The following is a 27,108-nucleotide window of genomic DNA, read 5'->3' as shown; positions in this document are numbered from 1 at the left end:
GAGTTTCCATAGAGGGAATTGTATGTATGTCAGCGTCCCTGAAAGAAGAGGCCTCCTATCTCCATTTGGTAGCTGGGCAAGTTCAGAGAAAGGAATGGCCTGCCCAAGTTCACTCCACTACTAGTAAATCGACTGCACTCCAGTTTGGGTTTGATCTCAGAGTCATTTACTCTTCCCCTATATTAGGCTGATTATTTTATTTACCTTTAGAGAAGGTTTATTTACCTTCTTTATTTAAAGCCGCTTTATTTACCTTTAGAGAAGACACACTTCTCTAAAGTCATGAAGCTAATATTTTTCTATCTGGCTTATGGGTTGATTCTAATTGCAAATGAATGAAATGATACAAAAAAATATTTTGAAAAATATCATCAGTGTTGAAAGAAGCAACTTATTGGAAGGAGGAGTCTAATATAGATGTCAAGGTTCTATTAATGTATACGAGAAAATGAGTGTTGGGAATTATGTGCCATATATGATAGATAACCTCACTCATTTTTCCAAATTATCTGACTTAAATTTCACACTGGATTTTAAAGAAATTTGTTGATTAACCTACCAGATTGAGAATCACTCATTTCACATATTACGTAAGTAACTTCAGGAACTCTAACTCAGTTGTTTTTGGTTAGAGAGCTAAAAGCACCTGCTGCCATAAAATTGCTCGTTCATAAGCAGATGATCTTGTTAAGGTTGGAGAGAGGCAGGGTGGATCACCAAGCCACACCAGAAGTGGGAGTTGAGGCCCACGTGAGGTTCTGGCGCTGGGCTGGGCGCTGGGCTGGAGGGCACCACCCCCTGAAAGTGGGACCGCAGGGTGCTCTGGGTGGCACAGTGCTTGGTGCTGGTATTTCTATTTATTTATTTTTAAATGTTTGATTTATTTTTGAGAGCGAGGGAGGGAGGGAGAGAACGAGCAAGGGAGGGGCAGAGAGAGAAGGGGACAGAAGATGCAAAGCAGGCTCCATGTTGACAGCAGCAAGCCCAGTGTGGGACTTGAACTCATCATGACCTGAGCCGACGTCAGCCGCTCAACTGACTGAGCCACCCAGGCGCCCCGTTGTGCTGGTACTTTTAAAAGTCTTTAAGGAATTGGAATGTTGCCCATAATATTCCTTTTCAAGGGGTATCAGCATAGAATTCTGAGAGGTAGAAAATAAAACATTTTTATATCATAAGTCCAAGACAACTTCTTGCTCTTAGGTTTTATGACTTTATAATCTAAATTATTCAAGGATATTTATACTGTTAAAAAAATACTTTTCTGGAGTCCAAAATATGTTAAGGCAGTATTTATATTCCCCATAATTCTTGACATGTATGGGTGCCAAGTAACTGTTTTCTGAGCTGGCAGGAACACAAAAATTTACAAAGCATTTTGAGTATACTGTGTCAATATTACAGTCTCTTATACAGATACCTGTTTCCTAGCGTGCATAAATTGTTTTTTCGAATATGTTAAGCCCGATAGAGGATTTAATGCAATATATTTGACAAAAGCAATGGGAAGTTGCTACACATACACATACGTGAGATAAAATGGCCCGTGAGGTGTAGAATCGAGTGGCCGGGGTGAAGCGAAGCTGGAAGCCCCCCTGGAGGTGTCAGTGCCAGTGCCAGGGTGGGGATCTTATTTGAGACGCGGAAACTCATGCCAATCATTTGAAAAATCTCTTTCCAGAGACCGAAAGCTCCGGCATCTCCCGCCCCGGAGGAGGACCTGTGCCTTTCCTTTCCCAAACCCCCAGTGGACGCTGCAAAGATGAGAAGAATAAGCAGTGCCCGGGCGCGCTTATTCAGGGCGGCCTCCCAGGGGGCTCTTCTGCCTGACAGGACGCTTCCTCCCGCTGAGCGTAAGGCTGGGTAACATCCTTTAAACCGGGGGGTGGGCAGGTGATTTGAATTTGCACATACAAGTTATTTTTACAGGACTTTTTTTCAAACCCCACAGGATTTTTACAGTAACGCTTAGTTAATATTATGCAAAAGCTGGTGAAGAAACATTGCTCGTATATTTTTCTGGGCATTCATGAAGAGTACCTCAATATCACAGTTTTTTTAAAAAAGTTACTGGTAGGAAAAGAATATTAGGGTTAAGTGTTTCTAATGAAGGAGTTCACCTATATTAGAAATAAGTGATTTTTTAAATTAGTTCAAACAGTTGTTCGTTTCATTAGGCACATTTAAAGATTTATACAATGTGCCCTAAGCTTAGGTCTTTGAAGATACCTTTCCAATCCCATGTAACAAAGTAAGCTAAAGTTGGAGGCTTTTCCAGTTCTTTCCCACAGAATTGCTGGCAGGTATCTACACCTGGAGGCAGAGGTGCTACAAACCTCAAGCTCTAATGTGTGCCCCAAACATTGGAATCAACCCCTGTCCAGAGTACACTAAGAGTTTTTCAGATTCTGCAGGAAATGTCTCTTTAGTGGGATGACAGTCAGTCTAGAGCATCACACCAGTATTGAGAGGAAAAAAAAAATGAAATAGAATAGAATGGAAGACATCAGGGCACATCACAGATCGTAGGGCAAGTATTGCTTCAAGGAGACCTTACTGTGGTCACGTACATGTGTGTTCAGGGTCATATTATTAATTTATTATATATTATTAATTTATTATATATTACACTTATATTAATTTATATTATGAACTTATTATTACTGCATGTAGTCCAAAAAGTTGGAAAACCACTTTACTAGGGGCTGACAGAACGGGCCCTCCTTCAATCAATAAGATGAATAGGGGTAGGTATACAGTGACAGAGAGGAGATTATCTGAAGATGGATCCCAAAAGTTACAAGTCACTGCCTGAGGATCCTCCTTGTTTGATATTCAAGGGTTTTCTTTTAATGAGTCACCAACACTTAAAGGTAGAAGATCTCATGGAAGCATCCAGATTTATGACTTCTTATGAAAAAATTAGAAGATCTGGCAGTCCTGGGCCTTTGTTCCATGTGGCACCCATCCACTCCCATTAGCCTGGGGTATGGGCTGCAGTTCCCTATGTCTCCCCAGCCCACTTTACTCATGTTCTGGTCCCTCTGATCCCTGTAATCCCTGACATGGCCAAAGAGACTCATGAAGAAGTCATGAAGAAAGGGAAATAGGCAATCCAGGGCACTCATGTCACACGGTAACAGATGCTGTCACGGGATATATAATTAGGCAACTTGCTTTACCTCGATGTCCCAATTTGTTTCCTTCTAACAGTCAGTCAATCAGATATTTATTGAACCCCTTCTAAGTGCCAGATACCATTCTAGGTTCACAGGGTCCTGCCTTCAAAGAGCTTGTGAGGGGGGATAGACAGTAAACGGGAAAACAAAGAAATAAGATAATTTGGGTCCGACGAGGGCTATGAAGAAGATACACAAGATGACAGGATGGAGAATGTCATGGCGGGAGTAGCTCAGGTGGCACTGGAATGTGCTTGAGGAGGTGACCCCTGGGTCGAAACGTGACTAGGGAGAAAAAGGCAGGTATATAGAAACCTGTGGATGAGGTGCCCGTACTGAGGGACAGCGAGGCCCGAGACGGGGGGAGGCTCGGATGGTGGAGGCTGGGAAGGCCAGTGTGGCGGGAAGGTGGTTAACCGTGGGAACGTGAAAGGAGCGGAGGCCACAGCCCGGCAGGGCCGAGCTGTGGAAACCAGCCCAGACTTTATGCTGCTTGCACTGAAAAGCCAGGGCAGGGTTTAAGTGAGGGAGAGACCTCATCTGACTTCAGTTTCTCAGCTATAGCTGCACCTTAGGATCACCTGAGGAACTTTTCAACCGTTCCCCCACCAGGGCCCCAGTTAGACCAGTTAGATCCGGAAGGATTGGTAATTGCAGGAGCAAAGCCCCTGCCAGCAGGAGAGGGAATGGGATCTGGAGTCCGGGGTCAGGGGTTGAGGTCAGACCTAGAGAGGAACAGCGTCACTCCTTCTAAACGGGTGGTAGAGCTGGTGTGCCAGTACTGTTGTTTGCTAGATGTTTTGCTATCAAGCCTGAATGCCACCTCCGCGGCGTTTAACTCCTGGTTGCTCACCGGGGGAGCCTTGCTGCTTCCTGAGCTGTTCACGTCTACAGGTGAGTGACCGGAGAGACGGTGCTTCACCCACCATCCCCATCTTCTTTGCTTCCCTTGTGGCTCTGTGCCTTCCCTTCGAGGCCACCTGGCCCTTGACTGTGCACCCACAGCACACCTGTGCTTGGGAGGTGCCATCTGCGGCTGTCATTTCCCAGCACCGAGGCCGTCCCCACACCTCCGAGCGATCAGAAACAGGTCTTTGTTGCCGTCCTTTTATCCACCCTGTCTGCAGGTGCTCCCTGCTCATCAGCCCTGGGGTCTGTGTCAGCACTCAGGAAACAATGGCAGTAAAAAGTCGGAGTCATTTTAAAAGCACCGTTGCCCAATTAAAAAAATATGTTATATATTATTATATATGTTATACATGTATATTTTAATGCTGCAGCCTTGGAATTATTGTCATTTGTGCAGGAGCTCCCTGGGCTTTGTGTCAGAGACTCTATTGTTTAGTAAAGGTGTCTTTCGGTGGGTGACTGGGGTGTAAAGGCAGCTGTGCTTGGAGACAGAGGGTGTGCCCCTTCCTTTGATGTGAAGTCATCTGTAGCCGACTCTGCCGCGGGCAGGGCTGGGGGTGTGGTGGCAGGCTTGGAATTCCTGATTTAAGAAAATGAAAGGGGAAGAGAGGTGTGTAGTGATCTTCACAGGACCAGCAGTTTAATTGCTCTGTGTTGAAATAGGCTTTTCGGCTGGACATGGCAGTGATGCTAAGGCCGCCTCAGTTACTCAAGCTGGACAGAGACCTCGGGGCAGTCCCCCGCCTCCCCATCCCTGCCCTCTTTGCCTTCACAGAGAGAGCCCTCGACAGGCTTCCTAAATGGGCTTCCTAAGCATCTTCTGGGTCCGCATTTCCCTTTCCCACTACTGCTGCACTTCTGTTCTCACCTCTTGCCTTGTGCTTGGCCTTCTAGGCCCCTTTCTTATCCTCCCTCAGCTCACTGATGACCCTCAGCCCTTAGAGCAGCCAGAAGAGCCTGGAGAAACCAAGCTGCCAACCACACATGGCTGTGAGCAGCCGCCTTCTCCCTTCATCCCAGTGGACCGTGAAAATGATTATTTTCTGTGTGTGCCATATGGGCCAGGAAGCAAATAAAAATCAAATTGCATCATCTTCTTGCTGAAAACCCTTTGGAGGGCTCCCTGTGCCTTAAAGGAGTGTTTGCCAAACTGAGTTCCAGCATTCCCTTGGAAAAGTGGTTCAGCACTCAAATCAATCTGCCTGCTTCCTCTCCCTCTTGGAGAGTCCTGGCGCACATGGGCATATTTGAGGGTCAGTAAAGATGCCTATTTAATTTTAATTCAACCCAGCATTTTACAAATGTACTTGACTGTGGAATCTATCTTTTGAAAAATGCAGTTTGGGAAATGCTGACCTAGCACAGAAGTTGGCAGACTTTTTCTGTAAAGGGCCAGAGAGTAAATATTTTAGACCTCATGGGCCATATAGTCTCTGCTCAACCTACTCAACTCTGCTGTTGTAGTGGGAAAGCCACATAGACTGATTTATGGCCACTGAAACTTGAATTTCCTGTAATTTTCACATGACACAAGATAGTGTTCTCTTTTTGATTTCTTCCCAACCATTTAAAAATGTAAAAACCATTCTGAGTTTGTAGGCAGTACGAAAACAGGAGGCAGACTAGATTTGGTGGTTAGTTTGCTGACTCCTGGCCTAGGGGATAAAATCTCTGCTCCTCATCATGCACAGCTCCGTAGTGATCTAGCCTAACATTCCAGGCCCTTCTTTTGACTCTCCTTTCCCTACCCTCCACAGCCTGTGCACCAGCGGTTTGGAACTCCTTGCAGTTTCCCATCCTGGTCCTGCTGATTCAAGCCTCTTGCAGGAGCTGCTCTATAATTGCTGGACCCAGTGCAAAATGAGAATGTGGGGCTCTTTATTAAATTATTGGGAATTTCAAGATGGCAACAGCCAAGCATAGGGCCCTTCTTTGTGTGGGGCCCTGCTTGACGTTACAGCATGTATGCACATAAAGCTAACTCTGACTCCAGACTTCTGTTCCTTTTTCACAGAACTCCTTTTTGCCTCCTGTTAATCCTTGAAGAATACTTCTCAGGCTCTGCCTCCTCTATGAATCTTTCCCTGACCAACTTCCACACCCCTCAGGACTCTCCTGTTCTCTATACCACCCTTACTGGCTCAGACCATGCCGTACTGCATTTCTCTCTTTACATGTCCGCCTCTCTATCTCCCCTACTAGACTGAGCAGCTTCAGTAGGAAGAGAGGTTTTCTTTATTTCTTTCAGTAGGAAAAGAGCCTGAGAACCTAAAACAGGGTCTAATATATAGTAGGTGCCAAAGCAATATCTGTGAAATGGAACCGTTCCTGTATAGTAATACTATTTGTTGTAGACTTCTTTTTTTTAATGTTTATTTATTTTTGAGAGAGAGAGAGAGAGACAGAGTGTGAGCAGGGGAGGGGCAGAGAGAGAGGGAGACACAGAATCTGAAGCAGGCTCCAGGCTCTGAGCTGTCAGCACAGAGCCAGACGTGGGGCTCAAACTCATGAGCCTTCGAGCCATGAGGTCATGACCTGAGCTGAAGTCGGCCACTTAACTGATTGAGTCACCCCTGTTGTAGACTTTTGAAGTTGAGCCATGATCCATTACAAAATTAGTAAAATGTGCTACAGATATTTGCCAGGGACACACAGGGCATTGTTACGAATGCTCAGTTTAATGGTGGACATCCATCAGGAGGAAGACTGAGCCCCAGGGCAGCTCTTCGCTGTAGTAATAAGTGACAGCTCACTCCAATAGATTGTGAAGTTAGAGGGGGCTGCAGCAACTCCCCCTATGAGTATGGGTGTGTTTCCCCTCTAGAAGAGAAGCTCCCTGACCGCTGCGACTTCTTGGTTAGATCGCCAGCACCTGGAGCAGCACCTGGCATGTAGCAGTGAGTGCCTAGTAAATATCCATGGAGTAAATGAAGGAAAGAAACAAATGTTAAAATACAGGAATAGGCTAAAGATGCTTTGTGACCTAAAACAAAACATGTGCTTTGTTATTCAGTAGGAAAGATATTTAAGGCAGAGTGGTGCTACTGAGCGTGCCCTGGACCAGAAGTTGGGATTCTTGGGTTCCCTTAATGATGATGAAATAACTTCTGGGTTTTGAGTAAATCACTTTACTAGGCCAAATTGTTTAATTCTCACCACATCCCTAAGAGGCGGGGACTACTGAGAAAGGTGAGAGAAAGGTTGAGTGACCTGCCTGCGTAGGTCAGCCAGTACTTGACCCCAAGTCTGATGGAAGGGCAAAGCCTACGCTCCTCCTGCTGTATGGTCCCGGCTCTCCCCAGACTTGCTCTGTGAACTGAGACTGGCCACTTAACATTTGGGTTTTCAGTTTTCTCATCTGAAAATTGAAATTTGGGCTAGCTGATCTCTAAAGTTTCTTTCAGTTTTGAAATGCATTGTTTTGAAAGCAGGGGGCTTGGTCAGAGTGGACCAAGTGGTTTTGTTGGTTTTTATTGGTTTGCTCATTCAAGTGCAGAAAAAGACACTTTGGGTGTTTGCAAAACAGTGTTTTTCTATAAAATCTCATCCCTCCCTGCCCTTTTGAAAAAAATATTCTCTCAGAGATTCAAGCATGGTAGCAGCATCACAGATGAACTATGCCTAATGGCCATTTGTTGATAAACACTGTTGTATCACAAGTTTAAGAATCTGCAGTCATAGACACAATAGATGTTTCAGTTTAGAGACCGGACTTTTTGCAACTCTTATTATCTTACTCCTCTTTAGAAAGCCTTATAAGCCAAAGCTGTCTTCCTACCACCTAGCAGTGGTGTGTAAGGCCTCCACGATCTGGCTGCTGCCCCTCTGATCACCTCTCTTCTTCTTCTCCCTCACATACTCCACTCCTATTGTGCCTTAAGCATGCCAGGCACACTCCTGCCTTAAGACCTCCATAGCTGCTAATCCCTCTGCAAGGAAGATTGTCCCTCATCAACTGATAGCCAGATGCCTTGCCTCCATTAAGGGTTTGCCTACCATACCTACCCTGTTCAAAACTGCTACCTGCCGCCATCCCCAATCCTCTTTAGTTTTCTCCATTTTTCTACTTATGCTTTTTTTTTTTCCGTAGCAGTTATTCTATAATATACCTCATTTATCATGGTATATTATTTATTATCTCTTCATACCTATTAGGATATAAGCCCTAAGAAGTCAGGGATCTTTGTTTTGTCACTGCTACATCTTGAATGTGTAGGCCAGTGCCTGATATCATGGAGGCACTCAAGATTTTTTGAATGAAAAATTATTAACATGATCAAATTCAGGAAAAGGAGTCATCACTCTGGGATGCAGATGTATTTAAATGTGGATGGAGTTATTCATAAACCTAATTTGAGTGTTTGTCCTCTGGTAGACTCAGAGAGTCAAGAGAAGATCCCACTCGTTTCTGATGAATTGGTGCCATCAAGCCTGAAATAGTGGTGAGGTATTGTAGATGTCCAGGTAGGCTTTGGCCGTACAATTCCAGACTTCGTTATAAGTAACACATAACTTTTACATTGTACCAATTCTCAGACTGAAAAAAAAAAACAACATTGAAATAGTGATTCTTAAAGTAAGAAATACTTTGACGAAACATTTCCTTGATTGTTACAGCAAAGAAGACAGTGGAATCCAAAGAAACCGTTGTGAAGGGGGACCCTATGGTGAAAATAAATGGGATTTATTTAACAGAATCAAATGCCATGGGCCACTTAAAGAGTCACCCACTTCAGCTAACTTACGATGGAGGCTTCAGTGAAATTCAGGAGCAAGAAATGTTTAAAGGGACAACATCCTTGCCATCTCATCTCAGAAGTGGAGGGTCAGTATTCTTTTGATTTGATTTTCTGGTCTGGATAAGTGTCAATACCAGTTTGTTTCCTTATCTTATGGGATGATTGATTTGCATTTTCCCTTTACATAAACAAATTTTTCAGTTAATGATGCATGAATAGGAAAGACTTTTTTTCTTCATGGCTAGATGGAGTTGATTTTACATCATTCCCTATTTAATTCTTGGGAAAACATTTATTCATACCTGCCAAGTGCTGCTTTGATAGGACTGTCAATAGTCTTTGCTTTAGACTGTTCCAGCCAGCCCTTGAGTGATGAGTGATTGTTCTGTTTGTGCGTTATTTGGGATTCTTGCCTGGCCTGGAATCTCTTGTTCCCTCCCTTTGGACTAGTTCACTGTTGTTAATTCCATTGAAGAGTGGACACTTATTTTATTCTCCAGTAGATACTTGGATTTAAACATTCATTTTGTCAATGGGTAAACAGTTAAAACAGAAGAATCCTATAGATTTCTGTTATCCATGGTATCTCCCTACTAATACCTCATAAAATGAATTATTGGGAATCACTTATTTCATACCACGTTCCTAGGCAGGGCTCTCTAGGGCTTCCCCTAAAAAATTAGAGGAACAATTTTCTTATCATATTAAAGATTTGTGGAGAAATGTTCACTGTATAGACCATGTGAATTCTCACCCTGGTGTTTTCCTAAAGAAGCCTTGAATAACTAGGAATGGGGGTCAGGGGTGGAGTTGGGAGAGAAGCCTCTGTTCTCCAGTCCCAGCCAATAATGATGCCAAGATAGGCAGAAGGTCCTGGACTGGACAGGGTCATTCAGTTAGAGATATTTTTCTTTGACTTTCCATTGGGTCATTATGGACAATTGCCTGGTTCAAATTTGCTTAACAAGATTAAATTCCATGGGCCATTTTAAGACCGAGTGCTTGTTGCCCTCACTTTAGATTTTGGGTCTGACTTTGGCTTGTACACACGCAGCGTGCTTAAAATTTTCCCGGAACTGGCTGCTTGGCAGCTGGTTAGTTTAGCTAAACTGACCTTGTCTGCTGACACAGCCTGAAGAGTGTCGCGCATGTGGAATTTATATTAGGCAACCCAGCGGTCCTTGTAATGTTGCTTTGCGTTCAGAACATTTTTTAAATTAAAGGAAAAATGAAATGTCTCCTTAAGTGGAAGAGAATGACTTCCAATTGGGACTTTGGGAGCTGAGCACAAAACATCAAACTGGCCATTGCAACCAATCTTTTCCAGTCGGTGAGTAAGAATAGGCTGCAGACCTCAGAGCTTGCACATGAAAGACTGCGGGAGAGCTCGTGTTGCTCCAGCACTGAAGCGAAAAGGAAACATTTCTCTTGCTGCACCCATCCTTATAGTAATTAAAGTTGACGAGGAAAAACCAGACAAGAGCTGTTTTATTTTATTGTACTTTATTTTATTTTGCAAACCTTCAGATGTTGCAGAATAATCTGGCAAGCCAGAGTTCATTATGTCTTCCATCAGGGACAGCAAAGGCATTTTCAGTTACATATTTGATCCCACAAACAGCAAAGGAGAAATCAATTAGGGACTGGAATCACCTCTTCCTGACTGTCCAGAATTATGAGGTGTTGGCAGCGGCACTAATTGTTTTTTTTTTCTGTTTTGTTAGGATGGCTTTTGCGTCGTGTAATGATTGTGTCTGAGTTGGGTTTGCAGTGCACCCTGGCAAGTTTAACTTCCAGTAACATTTCTGCTTTATGAATCTGTACCTCCTTTCATCATCGATGGGTTTTTGGTGGAGTGGCGCCAAAAAGACAGTTTATACAGTGGGATTAAAACAAACCGGAAAATGGAAACTATTAGCAATTCCTTCATTAATTGCATTTGTGAATCAATCTGGGACACTTGATAATTGTTTCTTGTAAACATTTAAGTGAATAATTCCAAGAAATGATCTTTGCTATGCAGTGGAGTATTCCCAGTTTTGATGCTAAAGCGTTACTCAATTAACATTTTTCCATCTTTAAACCATAATGTGGAAAATGAAGGCTCTTGTCAGTGAGCTGGGCTGGCAGGAGAAGGGAGGGAAGGGAATGCAAAGTAGAAAAGGAGGAGGCATGAGATGACTCCGGCTTGAGGAGACCAGCAGATCTCTTCAAGGGGACAGAGGAAGTGAGCACCTGCTGCCAGTGCACGGTCCTTACACCGTGAATGGGGGAGCGGCCCTTCCCGCTGAGTGCTTCTCAGCTGGGGAGTGAAGGGGTCAGTTTGTTCCAGTGAACGAGAATTCACTTAGAATATGGACAACTCAGACCTGGGATGGACTGGAGTTTCACTTTATGCCGGTCGTGATGGAAAAAGGATTTGCTAAGCAAGGCATCATCATAAACAAGATCTTGGGGGACTATTTAACGTTCCAAAAGAGAACATACTCTCAAGCACTTATCAACCTGTCATCTTCAAACAGCGGTGCAATTACACCACTCTCTGTGTGTCCATATAAGGATCCATTTAAGGTTTGGCAGGCCTGCCCCGTAGCAACACTACACTGTCTCTTACTTTGAGTTGGCATGTGGATTGAAAATAATAAAGCTTCCATTAAAATACATATGTATATATATATATTGGTCCATCTGTCCAACCATCCATCTATCCATCCATCCAGTGGTTCAGTCTGATGAACCCTTTCATATATCTGCTTAAAAACCTTTTAAGGCTTTCTGTGTAAATATTCAAACTATTGCGGTTTGGAAATGCAGTCTTCAGGAGGAAAGCCCAAGAGCAGTCAAGAACTCTTTGCTGGGAGCTGTGATCCTTGGATTTAGGTTCACTTCTCTCTCAGCCATTTGATTTATCTGCATGCTGGGCTCAGTTTTCTAATCTGTAAAATGGAAACAACTGTGCTCCTTCATTCCCATCTCCTCCCAGTTTTCACTGTAGGTGGTAGAATGATTCATAAGGCTTAAAAGCCTTATTTGTAAGTTGTCAAGTGCCAATAGTGTTTTGGGAGTCAAAAATAAGAAAAGAGGAGGGCATTGGAGTGGCTCATTTGGTTAAGCGGCCAACTCTTGATTTCGGCTCAAGTCACGATCTCATGGTTTGGGGATCGAGCCCTGTGTGGGGCTGTGCATTAACAGTGCACAGCCTGCTTGGGATTATCTCTCTCCCTCTCTGTCTGCCCCTCCCCAGCTTGCATGCTCTCTCTCCCTTTCTCTCAAAATAAATAAATAGACATTTAAAAAAATAAGAAATGAGGGCTTCTGGTTAAAGATGGTAAAGCAAAGGCATTCTGCAGAAACTGAACAAAAGCAGCAGAGAATGAAAAACACAGAAATAAATGCCATCAATGAAATAGAGAAATAGTTCCAACCCCAAACTACAAAACATGGAGCAAACTTTACACTGCGTATGGGCTTGGTTATTTTTGTCTACCTAGCATACTTCTTTTTGGAGGGCGAGCCGCCTTACGTCGTATAATAAGTCCTGCTCAGTCAGTGTTTAGAGAGGGACTTTGTGTTCCCTAGATACCTTCCCAGGGGTGATTATGAGGCCCCGGACTGGCTATCAGAGTTCTCCAGCCCACCAGTCACAGCAGTTGGTCTCAGGGTGCGCACATGATCCCAAACAGGCCAGCTGAATTTCTCTCTGGGCCTTTTGCCAAAGCCTTTGAGGAAAGTGCTCTTTCAAGTTCGTAAGTGGTAAAGATGATGTGGTCTTAGAGCCAACAGTGGCCATTTCATTGCCTCGTGGAGGATAACTCTGAGAAGGGAAGTGATGTGTAAACAGAGCCAAGGAAATGGAGCTACTGACCAAGTTTAAGGATGATATATTTATATACCCCTAGATCTAGCTGTGCCTGAGACCACCATATCCACATTGTAGATAGCTCTGTTTTGTGAACCAATGTGTTCGTTCTTTCTTTCTTTCTTTCTTTCTTTCTTTCTTTCTTTCCCTTCTTCCTTCCTTCTTTCTCTCTCTCTTTCTTTCTCTCTTTCTCTCTCTCTTTCTCTCTCTTCTTTCCTTTCTCTTCTTTCCTTTATTTATTTTGACAGGGATGGCTTACGGTACTTTAGGTTTTTGTCACTTGGAATATTGCAACCAGAAGAGTCTAGTTAACCTGCCAGAGTCTATGGAATGTAGATGAAAACAAGGGGTAATTTGAGAGCAGACATTGACCTCCTCAGACATAGAGCAAGAAACAGATTTCCCCAAGAGTGAGTCTCTTAGTTCAGAAAGGTACATATCCAATAGTCTTTAATTAAAGAAATGAAACCTAAGGATGTGGGCCAGCCACAGAAGAAGGGGGGATGCCCCTGTTAAGACCCCATTCAAGATCCAGATAGTGAAAAGACAAGGGAACAGTGCTGAGGGTGATGGTCTCCTCCAGCTGGTGCGTGTCTGTATACATGGGGAAGAGGGTTTGCTAGATTAGAACTCAAGCAGCCTATCATGTAACAGGGCTTTTCTGTGAGTCACAGAAACTTGCTACACGCAGACCAAGGGAACACATGCTTCAGGTTAAGAAAAAAAAAACAAAACAGAAAATGGATTGTTCAAGAAAGCTAACTGAAGTTGAAGTCACAGAACATCCTAACTCTCTGCCTTGGTGGATCCTGTTCATTCTTCAACAAATAAATTGTTCTGTTTAAAGATAAATAATATGAGGACAAGCATTAACAGAGGACTCAAGCATAGATATGTAAAAAACATAACAAAAGACAGATGAAGAAAATGGATCACAAAAGGAACTGCCCTCTAAAAACAAGAGTTAGAACAGTTTTCCATAGTGTCAAAATTTTTTTTTAAAAAGGAAAAAGGAGCTCTTCTTTGGGTTATAAGAATTCAAATTAGAGATTCTAAGCCAACCTAAAGAGATGAAAAATATGTTTTCAGTTCTCAAGAAATGAAAGAAAAAAGTGTAAACATGGAGAATAAAGTCATATTAGAAATAAAGTGAGAATGAAAACAGTTGAAAATGTAATGAGACATGGTGTACAGGTTAGAAGAAACCACACAAAAGAAATGAATGAAAAGGTATGAAATGAGTGGAGCAATTGAAATTGATACGGGAGGCATGGCATTGGTATTCCTGAAGGAGAGGGTCCTCTTCCACGCCCCCTCCTAGTACTATCTTACTTTCAGCTAAGTGCCAGCCACTCTTCCAAGTGATTTACATACATTAACTCCTTTGGTACTCACAAGAACCAATTGAGAATGGAAGAGACAACTTTCTGAAATAAAAATTTGAATCTGAACCTCAATGGACACATCCTGTCCCAACAAAGTTTGAGGTGGAATACTCCACACTGAGATACTTCCGACGGTGTTTGGCACTAGAATACCCGGGACATAGTACACACTCAATTAGTAATTGTAGATTGGGTGGATAAATGGAAGAAGGTATCCTATGACCATTCAGGCTGCACAAGTGAGTCACACAGAAGGAGGAAAAGGCAGGCTGCCTCTGGCTTTATTAGAGCACCTCTGAGTGTCAGAAGACAGTGAAGTAGTGTCAATGAAGTTCTAAGTATAAGAAGGATAACCCAAGACTGTATCACCAGCCAAGTTGTTTTTGAGTACAAAGGCAACAGATAGACATTTCCAGATGTGAATGAACTTGGGGACTATAATACACATGCACTTTCTAGAAAAGTCTTGACATCAAAATGATGAGTCAAAATTCTGAAATGAAGAAGCTATGGTAAAGGCATTCATGGTGAGTATTGACTTTATTTTCATAGTGAGTTAAAAGTCTGAAAATGATGGCTATGGAACAGAAACGTTAATGATGTAATAGTCATGTAAATAACCAAAACCAGTACTTGGGAAGAAGTGTGAGTACTAATTATTTCACTTCATGAGAGGAAATAGATTTGTCAGTAGCTACAGTCTGGAAGTGAAATAGAAATTTAAAAAGAATACTTCAGCATCCTAATGTTTTTCATTATTTTTTTTTCTTAACTTCAGAGAGATCTTTTAGAAACTAATATCTCTTGGGAAGACCCATCCATCTGAAGTTCTACAATTCCTTCAGTTTCATCTCAGTTTCTGTTTCTCTGTTAAATTCAAGTAAAATTTATACTTAATACTTTAAAATTACAATGACACGTATGGTATGATCCCATTTATATGTGCCCTTTACTGCCCTCCCTCCAAGTCCCTCTTCTTTCTTTTCTCTTTTCATCTGAATATATGCAAAATATGTCTGGAATGATGTTTACCACATATTAATACTTATGGGTGGTTGGGTCCTGGATGGTTTTTTGAAAAATCTTCTTTGTACTTTCTTATATTGCCTGGCCTTAAAAATTTAATAAATGCATCATTTTTTTTTCAAAAATAATGAAGTCATTATTATTTTAAGAAATTAAGGGTAATGTGCCTGAAAAACTGTTTCCATTTGGAAAAAACAAGCACTGGCCAGGAGGATTTTGTAGAGTCCCACCTTACTCCACCGTTTCCATTTGATAAGCATTTCTCGGTAAGCAAAGCTGAGGGGTCGGGGTTGGGGGGGGCGGTGGTGGGAGACAGAGAAATGGACCCTGCCCATGAAGTGCTTGCACGGCAGCAGGCTGGCTGCTCAGGTGTGGGCTCTGGAAGAGCAACGTCAGCATCACCTGGGAGATAGTTACAAATGCAGAATCTCGGGCCCCATCCCAGACCTGTTGGATTGGAATCTGCGTTTTTAGAAGATATCCAGATGATGTGAATGCACACGAAAGTTTTGGAAGCACTGTTCAGTGATGAACTCCGATGCTGGGGGAACGGAAGCAGAGCTGGAAGCTGTGCCCTGGGAGTTTAGATTTGAGAGCACTTCATTCTGACTTGAAGATCAGGGGAGGCGACCTGGGGTGCGTGGTTTTGGGATGCCTCTTGTGGCTCACTTTCCGTCGGGGTCGTACATTGTGCTTTTTGCTAACAGAACGGCAGAAGCTGAGGATGTTTGACTTGGTGGCAGCAGGTTCAAAGAAAGGCAGGTGGCCCGGTGCGGCAGGAGCATGGGTCCGGAGGCTGTAGACTGCAGGGAGCCACTGACAGGTTTTCAGCAGAAGACAAGACGGACTCTGGCAGCAGAGTGAAGGGCAGGGAGAGGGGAGAGCCTGGGACAAAGGAGCCCACTGAGAAGCAGCGGTTGCAGCAGTTCTGGCGGAAGATGGCCGTGTGTCAGTACCCCGCTAGGACGTGAGGGAGGAAACAGAGAACGGAAGGTGCAGGTGCCCAGAACCAGCATGGGCAGTGACTCGCTCTGGAAGAGGGCAGCCACAGCTCCTCTCCTGGACGAGGAAGCCCCCATAGCTACCACCGTGGGAAGTCACAGGCTTTTTGCCTGAGGTGTCTTGAAGCCGTGGACTTGTACTCTAAGCTAGGGGAATTTGAGTCTTATAGGTCTCCCTTTATATGTTAGGGCACGTTTATCCCTCGCTGCTTTCAGAATTTTCTCTTTATCCTTGTATTTTGCCAGTTTCACTATGATATGTCGTGCAGAAGACCGATTCAAGTTACGTCTGAAGGGAGTTCTCTGTGCCTCTTGGATTTCAGTGCCTTTTTCCTTCCCCAGTTCAGGGAAGTTCTCAGCTATTATTTCTTCAAGTACCCCTTCAGCACCTTTCCCTCTCTCTTCCTCCTCTGGAATACCAATTATGCGTAGATTATTTCTCTTTAGTGCATCACTTAGTTTTCTAATTTTCCCCTCATACTCCTGGATTTTTTTATCTCTCTTTTTCTCAGCTTCTTCTTTTTCCATGATTTTATCTTCTAGTTCACCTATTCTCTCTTCTGCCTCTTCAATCCGAGCCGTGGTCGTTTCCATTTTATTTTGCAGCTCGTTTATAGCATTTTTTAGCCCTCCTGACTATTCCTTAGTCCCTTGATCTCTGTAGCAATAGATTCTCTGCTGTCCTCTACACTGTTTTCAAGCCCAGTGATTAATTTTATGACTGTTATTCTAAATTCACTTTCTGTTATATTGTTTAAATCCTTTTTGAAAAGTTTGTTAGCTGTTGTTATTTCCTGGAGATTCCTTTGAGGGGAATTCTTCCGTTTGGTCATTTTGGATAGTCCCTGGAATGGTGCGGACCTGCAGGGCACTTCCCCTGTGCTGTCTTCAATAACTGGAGTTGGTGGGCATAAGCTAGGGGAATTTGAGCTTCACTAAGTTAAGCTAACATGGTTAGCTATGAAGCCATGTCTAATCAAGTTTATGCAAGTACCACTCGAAGAATAACCTCTTAGTGATTACCGAACAGAGTATTGAGATTATATGTAGAATTTCTAAATATGTGATTTTTAAATCTTGGGCCACAAACCTTGGAAGACTTAAAATTTTGATCGTATGAGCATTTCTTTAAAATCATGTTTTTCAATTTCGTTATGTTTGTATGTAGCTGTTTAAGTAGAATTCTATTTTTAACATTAGTTATTAAGACAGAATGCTAATATGTCTGGAAACTATATGTCTGGGGCTTCAGGCTATGAAAACATGATTAAAGCCCCCCCCCCCCACCGCAACTCCTTGGTGATGGCCTTCTCAAATTGCAGTCAAAGAATCTAAAGAGATTACAAAGCAGGGGTAAGCAAACTGAGCCCCGTGAGCCAAATCCAGCCTGTTACCTGTTTCTGTAAGTAAGGTTTTATTGGAACACAGCCACACCCATTCATTCACCTATTGTCTGTGGCTGCTTGCCCACTTCAGCAGCCAAGTTGGGTAGCTGTAGAGACTGTGTGGCTGCAAAGCCTAAAATATTTACTTCCTGACTTGAATCTGTACAACTTGAGTCTAATTCTAAAAATGAAGTGTCTTTTTCTTAGGGTAAGGAAAGTTTAGCTCAAAATTTGCTAAATTTTCTTTTTATCGTATGCTTATGATAATTAGCACATTTAAAATTTAAATAGGCTTTAAATTTTAAACATACCTTTAAAATTTTCTTTCCCATTTTCTTACATGGGATTTTTTTTCCAAATGGAAATAAATTTATTGCTTTTTTTCCCCTCGCTTCCAAATCCTTCTTAGTGTCTTTATAGTTCTGCTTTAAAGCAGGAGTCAACAAACTACAGCCCAGGAGCCAAATCTGGCCAGCCACCTGTTTTGTTTTGTTCTTTTATACAGCCCTTGAGCTAAGAATGGTTTATACATCTTTAAGTCATTACACTTAAATGGTTACAAAAGTACTTACATAATAGCTTCTATTTTGCCATTTGGCCTGCAAAGTGTAAAATGTATACTGTCTGGCTCTTTAAGAAAACGCTTGCTGAACTCTGACTTAATCAAAATAATTGAAAAACCTGTCTAAATAATAGAGAAATCTGAGTTTTAGAATATTTTTAAAGAAATATACTTTATTTCTTCAGTGCATATGTGGTCCAGAAGTAGGTGTTGCTATTGTGACTGATTGGTGGATGAGCAGTCAGCCTGTGTGTGGCATTGCCTTGACGACAGAACTTGGTTCTGGTGTTCAGAGTGAAATGTAGGACTCCAGTCAGTGACTGGGAAGAGAACACCTTACTTTTGCTCCGATCGGTAGTCGATCAGAGGCCTGGGAATGCCATATAGCCATTTCACCTTCTTCACGACTCCAGCCTGATTACAAAACGAAGGAAGGGCAGAACCGATAGAACTGCAGAAAGATGGAGCCAAAGCCCCGATCACACCACACCTAAAACCCACCCTAGTGTTCAACTTTTAGATTATATGAGCCAATATATTCCATTTTGGGGGTAAGTCTGTTAGAATTAGGTTTTTGTTGTTGTTATTGTTATTTGTAGATGAAGATACCGTAACTAATTAAATGGTGTTATTCTGCCTCCTAGAAGAATTTCACAAAAGATCTTTAAAGAATGATTTTTGGAATTGTTTTATTATTGGACATCAAAAATCATTGCACGAAAATTAATTATGGTCTTTGACAACATGGGACAGGAAACTGGGAAGAAGAACAATTATACTGGATGACTGAATCAAAATACAGAAACATCTGATAGACAGGAACCCTTTGCCAAATATAACTGTGAAATTTAATGAATCCACCATGGATGGAGAAAATCTGCATTTGCTGCATATGTGAGAAAAAAAACAAGAATTGACCAACACTGTGATGTGACCACCAAAACCACTAATGTAGCTCTAGGCTGCATTATTTAGAATCTCTCTTCTTTGTTCCTCAGGCCATACCTTTATCTCAGTGCCGGGTTCCAGACTCTAAATGGATCCTGACAAACTGCCACTCACTCAGAGTAACTGAATAGGCTGGCAAAGAGATTTGAAACCACATCCCATGAGGATGCATTGAGGGACTGGAGAAATTCGTTGCTGACATCAGTGATGGCAGCTGTAATAACAGTAAACATTTACTGGGTACTTACTAGGTACCTGGAATTCTGCTAGCAATCCCACATTGGATCATTTAATTCTCACGACAACCTTATATAGAGGGTTACTATTATTTACCACCCCCTCATATATAGATGAGGAAACCAAAGCTTTCCTGGTTTGGAAAATGGACCTGGAGTCACACAGCTAATTAGTATGATGATAATTAGCTAATGATGTAGCTAATTGAACCATGGGATTTAAACCATAGGAGATGATGTTAAGTGGTCACACCACATTTTTAAATATGTGAAGGATTGTCAAGAGGAAGAAGGATAAAGATGTGTTTCATATGGCTCCATTTAGTACATAGAACCAGGAAGTTACAGGAGAACAGATTTCCACTAACTATAAGGCCACCCATTCTTCTCTTCTCTGGCAGGGAGAGGATTTTCTTTTCTTGATGCCCCTCTCCCCACCTCACTCCTATTGTGGGACTTCTGTACTGCTCCCCAGAAGCCCTGTAAGGCATACCCTGGTCAGACTAGACAGTTCTTCCTCAGTTTTCGTCTTCTTTGACCTGAGTTAGTCATGCCTGTCTTCTCAGCATGCTTGAGATGCATGAGAACATATTTTATTTCTCTTCTTCCTTTGCACTCCTTTTCCCCTTGCGATCCTTTATATGAGTATTTGACAAGGCCTTGTCCTGAGATTCTGGTCTCCAAGCCACAAACCTGATGACTCTAGTCCCTATATACCACTTTGAGCTTTAACAGAACTCTTTTCCTGATTTCCACATCTTCTTTGCCGATACTCCATTTTTCACCTGAAATCAATATGGCAAACCTCACTTGTGCTTTACTCCTCAAACCCCCTAACCTTCCCGTTTCTGTTGATGGCAACCCTGCTATCCTGCTTCTCCAAGTGCACTTTCTGTCCTTTCTTCTACCTGAAATCAACCACCAATCCTATCAGCTTTTCATTTACAGAATCTCTTCAATTTGTTGTTTTCTCCAGTCCCACTGGCGCCCCCGAAGAATTAGTTCTTGTTACCTGTCTCCAAGTCTCCTAAATGTTCTTGGCACAACTCCAGATCCCATTACTTCCTTGCGATAGAACCTAAGACAGCTCCTTACTGCCCAACAGACCAGCCCATTGCCTCTACCCAGAGTTTCAGGCAGCTGTTCCCTGTATGCCCCAGCAGAAACCTCCTATTCCTTCCTTGCTGGCCCTGTGCAATTATCCCTTACTCTGAGTACCAGGCTGCTCATGCTTCTCTCCTGAGAGTAGTGTTATCACTTGCTGGTTCAACTTTTATTCTTTAAGACCCACTTTGTGGCCCACATCTCCCTCTCACTAATCACTTCCTTCTCAGCATCCCTCCAGTTCTTATAAACTGCTGACTTTCACAGTTGATTAGAGACTCCATTGGAATTTTCCATTAAAAAAAAAAGGTGCTTAATTCTTTCAAGTAGATTTTAGACTTCTTCAGGGCAACTCTTCATATATTCTTTATCACAATAACATCCAGTATTGGATTATTCAGACAGGTGCTTGTTGACCCAGAACAAAAGAAAATACTAACATTGACTGTTAAGTTCTTCAAACATACCAGTCACTGTACTAAGGAGAGGAATTGCCCTCATATTAAGATTAGAAAACCAAGGCTAAAAGCTTAAGTAAGTGGCCCAAATCCACATAGCTGATAAGTGTTGGACCCAGGACCCAGGGAGTTTGGATTCAGAGCCTGCAAACTCAATCACTGTATACTGATGATCACGGAGGGTATTAGTAAATCCCAATCCATGCTCTTTTTGAGAATTAGTCAGACCCAGCACTGTTGAACTTTGGTATATCATAAGAAAAAGGACCCTTCTTTTTTTTTCCCCCACCCAGAAGTGGGGATACATAAATGTGGTATAATTTAGGGAGGCAACCTCATCACTGGCCATGACTCAGAGGGAGTGGACCAGTGACTTTGGAAAGCTATTAGTTGAAAACTATCCTGCTTGATTTCAGTAGTTGCTTAGGACAATAGTGAAAAGAAGGACTTGCCTCTACTGTGCTCAGACTTTCTTGTTATTTCTAGGAGTGATGAGTGTGAGAACTTCCTTGGCCTCACACCCTGTCACACTCTTGGTATTTTACCTTCTCATAGGGTAGGTTTACTTTATTTTTGTCTTCTTTGAGATCTGTTCCATTTGAATCTCAACTCTTAGAGTGTTGACAAAGAAGATCCATCTCAACCCACACTCTTTCTTTGATTCGCCAGGGAGATCTTGCTACCAGATCTATGTTTTTCCACTGAATAAAAATAAAGCAATTGTCTCAGAGTATGAAATAATTAGACATTTTGAGGAAGATTAGCTTGATCTTTAGTCTACTAAATGATAAAACGAAGTGTCAAATGTTTTTAAAAAAAGGACATTTTATGGAAAAAAGTGATATTTGGAGAAGCTAATCTTTAGGGCAGCAGTAAAAGCCAAGGGCCAGGACGTAGCATCGAACATTTCCTGGGAATCTTATTACACGGGCACACATTTGGATGCTTGTGAGTGACCCTGGCCACAAGTATATCCGTTCTTTGTGATTTTTTGATAAAAAAAAAAAATGTTGTAAAACTTGCTCTCAGTGTTTTTTACCTTGGAATTTTGTACAGATGTTTAAAATAAGTGCTTTTAAGTATCACTGTAGCTAAAGAAAAGTTGTATCCTTCCCAGATGGTCTCTACATTATAACCTTAAAAAGGCGGGGGGGGGGGGGGCAATATAATCCTGCTATTGGCCAGCCACTAGTCTTTTATTTGGAACACAAAATATTATCATCTGGGGGCTTCCTGAATTTACCTTCAAATTTTTTCACATTTAGACTGTTTCTAAAAATAAAGCATTTTGAGGAACACTAATGAATTTTTAAAATGGAAACAGGATACTCTGTGATGAAGTAGAAGGAACTGTGAACTGGAAATTATGAGACCTGGGCTCCACACCTGACCCTGCTTTTTGACCTTGGGCACATCTGACCAATTTGGGAATAATTTTCTTGTGTGCAGGGAGAGAGAGGAAGGGCCTCTTATAGCTCCTGAATGCTGGTCTTTTGTGATTCCTGCATACCAGAGTTCTTTCTTATTGTAACAGTGACCTCTTGTGGTATATATCCTTATCAGTTTTTTGATTTGCAAAGTAAACTTAGGATGTATGTATGTATGTATGTATTTATTTATTTATTTATTTACTTTTTGGTGTTTCTAGTAACTATATGTAATATTTTAAGCAAATCCGACTTGTTTTTTGATCAGTAAATCTTAGTTGGAAATCAGATGTTATAATTAAAGGGGTATAGAGTATCAAACCACATCTTATAAACAATTCTCTGTGGTTTCTTGACAAGCTACATATAACCAGCTCTACACTTATAGAAAGAGAAATACTTTGGTTTTTGTGCTGAATGGTGTGCGTATTCCTCTTCCTCCTAGGGAGCAGGGGAAGAGGTGTTCGAGAGCCTCATCATATTCCAGCAGCTCAGACGTGAGCCGACTGGAAGCCAGAGCAGGTGAGGTGCTTGTGTTCTTAAAGGTCTCCAGGGCTCCTTCCTCATCAGCATCTCCAGTTGTAGGAAAGACATTTACACTGAACATGTCTGCTGTCGGCTCTCTGTTTGAAAACTCTAGTAACTTCGTCCAACTTGGTCTCACATCAACATTTGTTTTTATACATTTTTTATTATTTTTACAAGTCTTAAAATTCTTACATTACCCAGTTCTAGTGCCCCAAACATTTATAGATTACAGTATCAGTGATTGTACGAGAAATTATTTTGTAAAAGCACTTGGAAAATTGTAAAACCTGACACTGACATAGTTCTTAAGTTCAAAACCTGAGTTCAAAATCATTGCTCACTTACAGGAAACTGTATTAACTGTGTGAATTCAGCGTTTTGGGGCTTTAATCTGTTTGAGAAAAAAATATATGACAATATAAATCACAGACTAGAAATGATGCAAAATGTATTCATGCAATGAAATATGGCGGTTAGAAACATGAATTAGACTACACTTATAATATTGACTGAAATGAGTGCATATAATATTACATGAAAACATTAAGTTGCAGAAACAATGACATTATGCTGTTTATGGATGCAGATCCAGGTGGTGACATGTGAAGTCAAACATGATAAAAATAACCACCTGATTTAAAATGGCAGTGACCCGGGATGCTGGGTGGCTCAGTCAGTTAAGCGTCTGACTTCAGCTCAGGTCATGATCTCATGATTCGTGAGTTTAAGCCCCTGCGTCAGGCTCTGTGCTGACAGCTCAGAGCCTAGAGCTTGCTTCAGATTCTGTGTCTCCTTCTCTCTCTGCCCCTCCCCCACTCACACTCTTTCTCTTTCTGTCTCAAAAATAAATAAACACTAAAAACAAAGAAATTTAGAATGGCAGTGACCGTTGGAGGGAGAGGAAGGAGGGGGAATGGGCAGGGGGAGGCACCTATATCTGTAATGTTTATTTCTTTGAAATAAGGGAGAGGCTAAAAATACGATTCATATTTGACCAAACTATTTGTGGGTACACAGGTGTTTGTTATATTCTTCGCACTATTTTTGTGCACATGAAATTTTATGAAACCAAACTATCGGGCTGAAAAAGTATTTTATTACTTTCACAACTAACTTCTTATCAATAAAATGACTTTTGTGGCCAATGGGAATTTCTGTAACACTCAGGAAAATCTTAGACTGATTTCCACATCAGAATTGTTGCTAAGGATTTTACACTTACTTGCTAAAAACATCAGCCAATAAACATTGTGTCAAGTTTTTGTATCCAGAACTCAAAGCTGTGGTTAAAACCTATAACCACTGAGACAGCAAAATCGTCAAAAACATGCTGAAATTTCTGCTTGACTTACCCAATTTCCTGTTGAATCATAATTTTTATATTTAGCAAACTGTGAACCTAGAGGAAAGTGCTTTCTAAAATATTAGGTTGTTGCCCAAGACTGAGGCAAAGTTTATTTATTTAGTTTTTGTAAATCTTAAAAGAGTAATCACAGGATTCCATGCTTCAGTTGCTAGAATGGAGACTGGTTAAGTATATAAAATGGGATTTTTGCAGAAAGCAGAGTTGGGGGAGGGGCACAACGGGGGGAAGACGTGGAAAGGCTGGGGCTGGGCACCACCGCTCACACTGATTCTTGGGAGAGGGCTGAACCCTTACGCCACAGTGTCTGGTTCACTTCTCTGAGAGGAGACAAGTCGGAAGAGCCTGCAAGAACCTTTCCTTTCCCAAGGTTAAACAAACTGTTCTGTGATTTCTGGCTCCCCCCTGTAATTCAGTTCTTCCCAGGGTGAGCATGTTATTGATTTTGTTTGTCCTGAGAAGCAGATTGATAATCATGGTTTCTCACAGAGCTGTTTTATTTAACAGCATGTTGCATGGGAGGTAAAAATGCTGATTTGGACTTACTGGACTTGGAGTCTGTATTTCTAGTAAACTTAAGTATGTCATAAATATTTGGTGATTAAATTATTTGTCTGAGTTATTATCTTCTGGCTTTTCACTTGCCTTGATATATGTTGACTTTATTCACATTCTTTGGACTTTGTGTCAGATACTTGGGACTATGAGCAGCCATGTATTCTGCTTGAATATTCAGGTTTACTTTTAGACTCCGTACCTGTAATTTATCAGGTTAGGGTAGGCTCATAAAAGTAACGACCCAAAAGATTGAGATGGTGGTCTAGCATCCATTACCTACGGTTCTGAAATCCCAAAGCTGCAGCTTGGGAATGCTCTGAAAGCTGAAGTATTTTTCAGACTCATTTAGTGGCCGTGCCTGACCTGAACTGATGGTAGGCCAAGATTAGTCTTTCTTTTATTGGTGTGAATATGCACATATCTTGCTGCAGGGTGCTGCCGGAAGACGCTACTGGGGGTGGTGTGTAATATGCAGTGCGTGTACCGTTTTGCCTTACTAAGGTTCAAAACTTTTTGAATCCCAAACCACGTCTGCTCCAAAGGCTTTGGATAAGGGATGGTGAACCCGTACTAACGTGGACCGATTTTGTCCTAAAGACATTGCACCTTTGTGTATTATGGTGAATTTTTCTTTATGGGTTAGACAGATTATGTGAAGCTGTGCTATGCAAACTGTTGACAGCACACCTACACTATTTAATTATAGCTTCGTTGACAACCCCTTTCTGTCTACTTTTTCTGCTCAAATGCTCTTCAGACCCAGTGTACATCATCCCCTCTTCGTATCAGGAAGCCTTGATAAGAGGCAAGCCTGGACTCACTGCAACTGGAATGGCTATTCCCAGGGTGGAGCGGATTAGAGGGGGCCTCCGTGCACTGGGAGGCATGGGTAAATTGCATAGTCTCCCTGCTTCTCCTGGGTGACATCGTCACCGTGCACCTGCGAAGTTTAGACTGTATTGTATATTTCTTTTCTTCTCAAGAGTAATATAAATACAGGAGCACTAAAGAAATTAATAACCCCTAATCCTAACTTGGAAATGACCCTTGTTACCTCATTTTACAGAGCAAAGTGATGCGACTTGCCCACAGTCTACCAGCTAGTAGGTGGGAGAGCTAGGATTCAAACCCAGACAGTGAATCTAGAACCTGTGCTCTTAACAGGCCTCCCTGGTCAGCTGGTTGTTTGTTTTGTTTTGTTTTGTTTTGTTTTGTTTTTTGTTTTGTTGCCCAGTTAAAACAATCTAAAAATAAATAGGCCATACACCTTTTCATTGCTCTCTCTCTCTCTCTCCTTCCTCTCCTTGAAACCCTCGTTGTACTTATCATTTCTTTTCTTTCTTTGTGTGTTTATTTATTTTTGAGAGAGACAGAGCACAGGCAGGCAAGGGGCCTGGGAAGGAGGGAAGGAGACGCAGAATCTGAAGCAGGCTTCAGGCTCTAAGCTGTCAACACAGAGCCAGGTGCGGGGCTTGAACTCATGAACTGAGAGATCATAACCTGAGCTGAAGTTTGACACTTAACCAGATGAACCACCCCATCTCTATCATTTCTAAGTCTTCATGTGATATATGTAGGATCTAGGCACCCACTGTGGACACTTGACTGATCGGTACCGGGTCCACTCTGAGCGGGCACAGACTCTAAACCAGTATAGACTGGGCACCATGTGAAGGCCTTATGGGGCAGACTTCAGAGAAGGGAGGCTAAGCACTGCTCCTGAGGGTTCGCACAGCAGTGCCTCCTCCAACTACACTGTCTTGCTTTAGATAGTGAGATATAGCCTGTGTGAAATGTAATCATGATTTGCAGTTTCTAATATGATTCACATTTCCCTCCTACCTTTCAGTTTACCGTTTTTGCTGTAGGGGTGGAATAGCATAGAGAGAGGTCAAGTGCAAGGGCTATGGAACTATATGACCGTGGGCAGGTAACTTAATACCCCTGAGCCCCACTTTCTTCATCTGGAAATGGAGACAATTTGGGCACCTCCTCGTAATGTTGTTACAAAAATTAAATAGAGGCATGCTGCATCTTAAAGTACCCAATCAATCGTAGCTATTACTCTTCTACAGCCTTCATTCATGGGCAGCATCTGTTTTTGATAATTCGCTGGTATCATGCAGCTGGATAAACTTCAGACAGCAATGGGCTGTTGCTTTTTAATTAGGAAAATGAAATTCACATTTGTTGTTGCTAGACGTTAGGCACTGGGCTCTGAGCTTTACCTATATCATGTCTTTTAATTCTCATAGCCCCGAAGGCAAAGATTTTCGTCTTCTGTTTCACCGATGAGGCTCAGAAAGGGTGAAAAACCAGACCCCGGTCACCCAGTACATCTGTGATGAAGCTGTGATCTGAACTGACATCTGTCAATGCCCAAAGCACAGGCTTTTCCCACCACGCCGCACAAAATCTCAACGGCCCCACAATGATGTGGA

General features: G+C 42.1%; 1 protein-coding gene across 1 annotated transcript in view; it reads left to right on the top strand.

Moving 5' to 3' along the window:
* The window catches only part of ARMC2 (armadillo repeat containing 2), a 95,134-nt gene that overhangs the window by 8,385 nt on the left and 59,641 nt on the right, over positions 1-27,108 (top strand). The window contains exons 3-5 of the mRNA XM_047102467.1: positions 1,682-1,853; positions 8,706-8,913; positions 22,664-22,740. Coding sequence (XP_046958423.1) covers positions 1,682-1,853; positions 8,706-8,913; positions 22,664-22,740 — 457 coding nt within the window. The remainder of the gene's footprint in view (positions 1-1,681; positions 1,854-8,705; positions 8,914-22,663; positions 22,741-27,108) is intronic.

The sequence above is a fragment of the Lynx rufus genome, unplaced genomic scaffold, assembly GCF_022079265.1.
Source record: "Lynx rufus isolate CCGP_SWC_20201006 ecotype Redwood Valley unplaced genomic scaffold, mLynRuf1.p SCAF_6, whole genome shotgun sequence".
Classification (NCBI taxonomy): domain Eukaryota; kingdom Metazoa; phylum Chordata; class Mammalia; order Carnivora; family Felidae; genus Lynx; species Lynx rufus.
The sequence above is the reverse complement of the archived record's forward strand: the minus strand, read 5'-3'. Positions and strand labels throughout refer to the sequence as shown.